Genomic DNA, 8,423 nt, shown 5'->3' on the forward strand with positions numbered 1-8,423 from the left:
TTCACAGCAGGCTTTTCTCACTGTTTGCTATGAATTGTCCGTAAGACAAAACTAAGCTTGAGGTAAAATTTACTGTTTGAAATTTCTTAACCTAATTTCTATAAACTGAAATTTTGTCAAATGCTCTGGGCATTATGAAAAGAATACAGTTTTAGACCTGCAGAAATTCTGATCTAAAGATTTTGGAGGAGGGACTTCCCTGGTGGTCCAGTGGTTAAGACTCCACGCTTCTAATGCAGGGGGCGCGGGTTTGATCCCTGGTCGGGGAACTAAGATCCCACGTGCTGCACAGCGCAGCCAGAAAAAAAAAAAAAAGATCCTGGAGGAAATCAAGTTTATAACTCATGAGATTTAATTTGGGTAAATCACTTGGGCTCCATTCTGCCATATGGTTTTATGGTTCAGAAGAATTATTCTTACCTTTTCTGAGATTAAATATCACTTGCTTTTATCAATATAACCATAGCAAAAAAATTTTACCCCAAAGAAGCCCTAAATATTAAAAAAAATAAGATACTATCTTCAGTCCATTAGGTAGATTTGTAGTTTATAATAGCTTAAAAGTTGTGGACTTACCCCAAGTTGGTTCAAAACAGAAATGATTAACTGTGAAAGAAGAAAAATCAATGATCAGTGATATCAATGGGTTTACCTTTTAGCTTATTTTTAACTTAGTACATATATAAGCTGAAATACTTTCTATATGAAAATCTTTGTTTTTATTGAAAAATTAATTCCATTTTTACTGCTTTGTGTTTTATTTACATGAGGTAAGATTTTTTTTTTTTTTTTTTTTTTTTTTTTTTGCGATACGTGGGCCTCTCACTGTTGTGGCCTCTCCCATTGCGGAGCACAGGCTACGGATGCCCAGGCTCAGTGGCCATGGCTCACGGGCCCAGCCGCTCCGCGGCATGTGGGATCTTCCCGGACCAGGGCACGAACCCGTGTCCCCTGCATCGGCAGGCGGACTCTCAACCACTGCACCACGAGGGAAGCCCATGAGGTAAGATTTTTAAATGAATATGCAATATTTAGATTTAAATTCCCTTAATTCACAGAAATATTTTCTTGTAACTGCCTTGTAACAGTATTCACTGTATCTGAAATATAGAAAATTGATGTGAATGGTTGAGACACTCACTGTAAACACTTCCATACAAGTGCTATCTTTCTTAAATTATTTGAATTCCCTCTGTGAATGATACTTGAACCAACATTTTAGGACAGCTATGACTTTGCTTCGAGGGTTTGCTTACACAAGCAATTTCACTGGATAAGTATTGTTTTATAGCTTTCCTGTGGTTCTGTTTTAAGAGACTGGCAGCTTGCTCAAGGAATTGACCACTATGTCAAGGTGAATCCCTCTATTTGTAGAGCTGTCCATGCTAGCATGTGTGCAACAATATGTAAGCTAAACACTGTCCTGCTTGTTCTTAGGCAAGAACAATTGCCCTGAGGTAGCATTTGTTCCCTTAGGGTGCATTTTCCTGCTTCTTGGTTTAACCACAATCACTGGGAGAAAAAAATTCTTATCACTGTGAAGATATGGCAGTTCTATAGGTTACTCTGTCAGGATCCTTTCTGGATGGCTTGTGGCTAACAGCACTTTCAATAAAGTTCAGAAAAATAAAGTATAAATAAGTATTCAGATTTGGTAATTTGAATGAGTCATATGTCTGAGGAGTCAATAGTTTCACTGGCAGAGACTTTGGAGGTAAATTAATACATTTACTCAAGGTCACAGAGCGAATTTAATTTTTTTTTTTTGTGGTATGCGGGCCTCTCACTGTTGTGGCCTCTCCCGTTGCGGAGCACAGGCTCCGGACGCGCAGGCTCAGCAGCCATGGCTCACGGGCCCAGCCGCTCCGCGGCATGTGGGATCTTCCCGGACCGAGGCACGAACCCGTGTCCCCTGCATCGGCAGGCGGACTCTCAACCACTGCGCCACCAGGGGAGCCCAGAGCTAATTTAATTTTAAAGGTGAGCTTACAATCTAGGCTTTCCCATCACAGGCCAGGGCTCTTTTAGCCATGTTTTGATGTAAATGAACTTGCTAATTTTGTAATCATCAATAATTAATTATTGACGGTAGTTTCCTAAAACATTTTTAGAATATATATTCATATTCATATATATATAATACATTCTAATTAAAAGATGCTAGAATTTTTACAATTTGTCATTTGGAAATGGACTAGAATCTCTTAAACAGCGGATTGTGGGAAGAACACTAGCTATTTGAACTTGACTTAGGTTTTTTTTTTTTGACTCTGTTTCTTATTTAGTTTGACCTTAAAGTTTCTGGCACACTTAAATATTCTTCAAGGTGATTGATTTTAAATAATCTGTAGTGAAGAATCCTGAAAATTTTTACCTCAGGCACGCAATGGTTTACGCCTAACTTTTTAGGCCTAACTTTTTGACATTTTTACGAATACTGCAGGTCTCTGAGATGCCATCAACTGTAAAGTGTACCATTTAGTTAATGATGAATCTTAAAGAAAAAGGAGATTCTAGGTTAAATGCATCTGTTGTAAGATGTATCTTGATTTCAGAAAATGTTTAAGTGTGAAAAGTATATGGGAAATGAAACTTTTAGTGTTCTCTTTTGTAACTCCCTTCAAGTATTTCTCCTGTGTTTTTATAAACTAATATTCTGAATAACATATATCAATAAAGGGCCTTGTTAAATAGTTGAATTATGTGCAGTTCAGTAAAAAAAAATTGTGTTGGGATTTAGATTTGATCATCTTTAATGTGTTATGCATTTAAGCTAGTGTGCTTCGTTAGTGAAGAAATAAACTAGTCTATTTCATCTCTGCTAAAGTAATTTATTCTGTAGTTCTTAAGTCTTTTAAGACTCTTCACCTTCTTCCTTATCAATGATAGAAGAGGTTGTTTTGTCAATTTATAGTTTGGATGAGTTGAATAAATGAATGTAGAACTGTTTGCATGTATCGAGTTAGTTTTTTTGGCTTTGAATTTAACAGCTGTTCTTAATTTTGTTTCCAAATGAATTGGACTAATAAATACAGTAATTTTGCTGATGAACTGGCTCATCTTAAATGGAGTGTCGAAAGTAATATTTTTGTAAACTTTATAGATCAACAGAGCAGTATTTACCGCTTTAAGATCATTAAGTGTCAGGACCTAGAAAAGAGGAAAGACAATCAAATAATCAGGGAGTTGTAACGCAGTATTTTATCTATCTTTTCTATGTTATATATTTTCTGTTAGCTTGATTAATGAAAACATGCTTTTTAGAATTCTTAGCATTTATAAAATTACATCAGTAAGATTCACATTCGCTAATATTTTAAGTACCCCTCCACCCTTTAGTACCCACCCACCCCCTTCAAACCTACTATCTCAGGAAACACTAGTCCACATTTCTGTGTGTATGTGTGTGGACTCCAAACGTAGCAGGGACTTCTCGGAAAGATAATTAAACTTATGCTTACGAGGTTGGAAAAAAGGCTGTATTTGGGAATCCCTTTTTTTTTTTTTTTTCTTCTGGCTGCACCACATGTCTTGCGGGATCTTTAGTTCCCTGACCAAGGATCAAACCCGGGCCCAGCAGTGAAAGCCACTGGACCGCCAGGGAATTCCCAGGGATCACTTCTTTATGAAAAAAAACTTTAATAATATCATCTCCTATAGTTGTAACCAAAGTATCATTTAAAAATTTAGAATTAATATGCTATGTTACACACAATTTATTTTTTTGCTTGTGACTGAGTCAGTCTTGTTCTCTGTAATTTCCCCTCATTTACTAAAATCCTGTCAAAAGTAAAATTCAAATAATCCTTTTATACCTTGACCATAACCTTAAATCTAGTTCAAAGACTTCTGGGACAGATTCCATTTCAGTAAGAATGAATTTTCCCCCCATTAATAGCAAATCTAAGTACAAAATTTTAGAGGTGAAATGGACTTCATAAATCATTCCTTTTCACTATTTTGTATTCTAAAGGAAAGTAAGACACAAAGGAGTTTAAGATTACTCCAAAGTGTTAAATGACAGACCTTGCGTCCCCAGATTATTTGACTTCAAATGCTTTTCTACTGGTCTCCTGGGTTCCCTCCACATGATCAAGGAAAGTTTCAGGTCTCAGGTTTCAAGGATATATGAGATTTTTACATTAAATGACTCAAATCAGACAAAATATCAATCACTAATTGTCCCCAAAGGAGAATAATAACCATTATTTTTGGTATCAACTTCTTTCCAAATAAATCTAAAGAATTTTCAAGTTTTTGTTTTGTATTCATTTAGATACTTTCTTAAAGGAAACTTTAAGTATAATTACCTGATTTGGATTATTAGGAAATGGAAAAGGAATTGGAATCTACAAAAAGGAGGAAAAAAGTGAATTGTGAATAAAATAAGGTGCTACATTTTGTTTTAGCTTTCTCATATGTTCATTTACTCATCCCTCCATCCATCCATCCCTCCATCCATCAGTATTTATTGAGCAATTACGTGCTCTCAGGGAGTTCAGCTTCTAGTTAATGGAGATTAGATTCTAGTGAATTTCAAATCATGTTTTTCTTTCGAGAACTATGCTTATTTTGCTTAATTAGTCAAACCTAAAGCCTAGGAATCTGTCTTCTGTGTTGATAGTTCTTGCAAATCCTTCAGTTTTTCTACAGTAAGCCATCTTTGCCTGATTTTTCATACTATTCGGCCATCTGGTGGAAGGAAGAGCTTCTGTTTCATATACTAGTGATTCTTTTTATTGCCACAAAAATTTACATAATTTTAAGCATAGGACGTTAGTAGCAATTCCTAAATTCTAAACCAAGACTCCAGAATTTTGTGTTAATTTACAAATTAACGGAAAATCCAAATCGTATGGATTTCAGAAAAAGAAAAGAACCAACGCACCTTACCCTGACTAGAACCAAAATAATTAGCAATTAATTATAAATGCAAGAACTTAGAAATGTAGTGTCTAACAGTTAGGCCATGTGAAAACATTAAAGGGAAAGAATGTTCCATTGAGGACTGTAGGTTTAGTGACAACTTCTAAAAGACTACTTAAAGTTGAGAAGTAAGCAGTTCGAAATTAAATATAAGCAAAGGGAAGGTGTTTTGTTACATTTAGATATAAAAACAAAAACTATGCAAAATTGTGTTCATATTTTAAAACTTGTAGATGATAGACAAGAAGTTAAACAAGTTGCTATTTTAAAATGTGTATGAACTTTTCAAAACATCATTGCCTAAATACTGTTTATTTAACATGTCCCAACCTGTGTGGCAGCCTCATTGCCCTGTTCATTCTTTCCCCAGGTTGCCATGTCCTTCTCAGCACTTGCTGTTCCCTCTGCCTGGAATGCCCCTTCCACTTCTCATGACCTGGCCTGGCTACCCTTCCTCTGTTAGGAGCTCTTTGACACATAGCCTAAGTCAGCTGGTTTTGTATTTGCATCTAGAAGCACTTACCAAATTACATTGTTTTTTCATTTATAAATCTCTCTTCCTCATCAGATTGTGAACTTATTTATACTTTTTGTTTTTCCAGCACTCACTGTAGACCCCATTATTTGGTAGACACTCAGTAAATATTAACCAAATGAATGCGGTCTGTACCAAAAAGGTAACTCTATTATGTATTTAGCATTGTCCTGGCCTTTATTAAAAAGATATTATAAGAATTCAGATATTAGGAGAGATTGGAAAGGGTACAAGAAGAGCAAAATAATTATATTGTTTGACCTGTGAAAAAAAGCTGGAGAGCTGGGGAAAAAACTTTAGAGAAAAGAAAACAGCAAGGCTATTTACAAAAAGAAAAAGAACAGGTAATATAGAAAAAGGTTAGCATTCCCTTCATGAAGAGTAACTAAGCTCATCATAGTCGGGGTAATTCAGTGTAAACATCTTTTTGATAGCAAATGTAGAGAGACATTGGAAGAAGTCACTGAAGTTTTAGAGGGAAAGTTGCTACTCCTTTGTCACACTTCACCACAAGCTATGCAGGGAGGGTAGTGTGAATAGCTGATGCCTGGTGGCCTCTTATATTTCTGTGTCAAAATTTGGAAAATGTTATAACCATCATCCAACTAATAAATACTTTTTGCAGTTTGAGATTCCCCAAACCCATGCTTACCAGGGGCAATTGTGGAGGTGGGAGAGATGGGATCTGAGGAAAAAATGGTGGTCCTTGTGGTAGGTAAAAGTTAAATCTCTATAATAAGAAACATGATGTCAGTCATTCCAAACATTTGAAAACTTTTAAAATGATGAACATGTCATTTGAAAATACAACCAGAAGTTTACCTGACCACTGGAACTTCCTCCAGACTGTTCAAGCTTGTAAAACAATAACAGCAACAAGGTAAAGCAACATATGGCAATACGTTATTCATTACAAAGAGATTTTATTCTGAATGAGACTAGGTAACAAGCCACTATTGAGCATTATACGCATCAGTGACGTAGCTGTCCTGGAATAGGGAAAAGTTGAATTAATTTTGTCCAGTGATTTAGAACTTGTACTTCTTACCTTTAAACTTATTTCCAAAGAATGTTTTCTCTTTTTTTTTTTTTTACATTTTGTAAGATTAATTACATATTGCATGCCTCTTCATCTTCAAATCAACAGTGTTCTCAGTTTAATTCTCAGCATTTATCAGTTCAAAGTGGAGAGAGTATGGAAGTGTAAATTTAAAGTTTGTATCCCCAAATACAGATTTTGAAAGCTCCCTCACTTCTCTGAAGGCTCCTTTGTTACAAAATGTTTAGGGGACAGGTGTTCCTGCCTACTAGGTGCCCTACCTAGTCAGACTATAATAAGCAGAGCTTAAACTCATAGATCTCATTCGTATAGATGGGGACGCATGTCTATAATCAACATGAGATGGTTTGGGGTAAGGGTATTGTAAACGAAACTCAATTCAAACTGCCTAATTAAGACTTAGGTCACTGTGGAATCCTTGCTCTATATTGCTAAGTTTATTTGAGAGCTTCCTATGTTCCAGTTAGGACTGTTAAGTGCGTTAGATGCATTTTTATCATCCTTGCACAATTCTGAGGTAGTTCTTACAACTCATTTTACAGTCTGGGCAGCCATGGGTTAGTTCCTCACTGAAGGTCATGCAGCTTGCAAATAGCATGTAGAACTGGGATTTGTACTGGGAAGACCCTTGGGCTGAAGAAGAGTGGTAAATTCCTGGTTCTACAACTTTCCTGGAGTCCACTTTCCTCTTCTGTGAAATGAAAAGATAAAGGTAACACTTTCTAGCCCAGAAATACGATGTCTCTAGAATGGAAATGGAGTGGGAAACTGAGGAACAGTACTCACAGGGATGGGCAGAGCAGTGGCAGTTATCAAAAGGCCAGCAAGGATAAGAAATTTCATTCTGAAGGAAGAGTCTGGAATTGAAGGGTTAGGAGATCATTTTTAGTTTTTTCTAAGTCTTATTCCCGTTATTAATAGACTGTTTAGTTAGAGGTGTTGAATAGTGGTCAGACTAAATTCTGTCTCTAGATCCAGGTTTGTAAACCTACATCAGTGCCTTAAAAACAGTGTTTAAGGACTTCCCTCGTGGTCCAGTGGTTAAGACTCTGTGCTCCCAATGCATGGGGCCCGGGGTTTGATCCCTGGTCAGGGAACTAGATCCCACATGCATGCCGCAACTAAGAGTTCCCATGCCGCAACTAAAGATCCTGCATGCTGCAACGAAGATCCCATGTGCCACAACTACAGAAAAATAAAAAAGATCCCACATGCTACCATGAAGATCCCTCATGCAGCAACGAAAATCCCGTGTGCCACGACTAAGACCCAGCGCAGCCAAATAAATTAAAAAATGAATAAATAAATAAATATTTTTTAAAAAAACAGCTGTCTTTAGACAAGACATGCATTCTGTGGCTCATAACATTGCATATACTTACTACTTTTCCTTGTGATCTCACAGTTCAACCTGTACTGTTTGGTCCCTGAAGTTATTTGAACTTGTGATCTCTACCCACAAATCTTCAAACACCAATCGTATCATACTTAGGATCAGAGATATAACACCACTGGCTCAAGTGAGATTTCTTATGTAATATACAAATAAATCCACCTTGAACTTCTACCCCCCATGAGATCTACCAGGTCTTCACATGGTCTGGATGCTTTACTGACAATTGCAAGTTTTCAAGAAGGAAATGATATAGGAAAAATCTTGAAAGGCATAATGGATTGGTAGAGCATAAACGCAATATGAATAAATTCAATGAAGCAAATCAATGTGATCTTTACTGGCCAGCTGATTCTGAAAGCAAAGCTTTATATGGCCTTAAATTACATTTAATTCAAATTAACTTACCTTAGGAGTTTCAAACTAAATCACTGTACTCTGGAATTGAATATTGGAAGAAAAATCAACTTCATTATTTATTCCTATTAAGACCTGTCCCCATCATCTGA

At 36.4% G+C, this 8,423-nt stretch overlaps 1 protein-coding gene across 1 annotated transcript; it reads right to left on the reverse strand.

The window, feature by feature from the left end:
• Nucleotides 1-3,955: 3,955 nt before the first annotated feature.
• Nucleotides 3,956-7,364, reverse strand: SCPPPQ1 (secretory calcium-binding phosphoprotein proline-glutamine rich 1; the record flags this gene model as incomplete). The annotated part of the gene is made up of 4 exons (XM_082653293.1): nucleotides 3,956-3,967; nucleotides 6,114-6,191; nucleotides 6,284-6,316; nucleotides 7,308-7,364. 4 exons carry the CDS (start codon nucleotides 7,362-7,364, stop codon nucleotides 3,956-3,958), a joined length of 180 nt encoding a protein of 59 aa, XP_082509419.1.
• Nucleotides 7,365-8,423: the final 1,059 nt, after the last annotated feature.

The sequence above is a fragment of the Grampus griseus genome (genome assembly GCF_964374135.1).
Source record: "Grampus griseus genome assembly, chromosome: 4".
Taxonomy (NCBI): domain Eukaryota; kingdom Metazoa; phylum Chordata; class Mammalia; order Artiodactyla; family Delphinidae; genus Grampus; species Grampus griseus.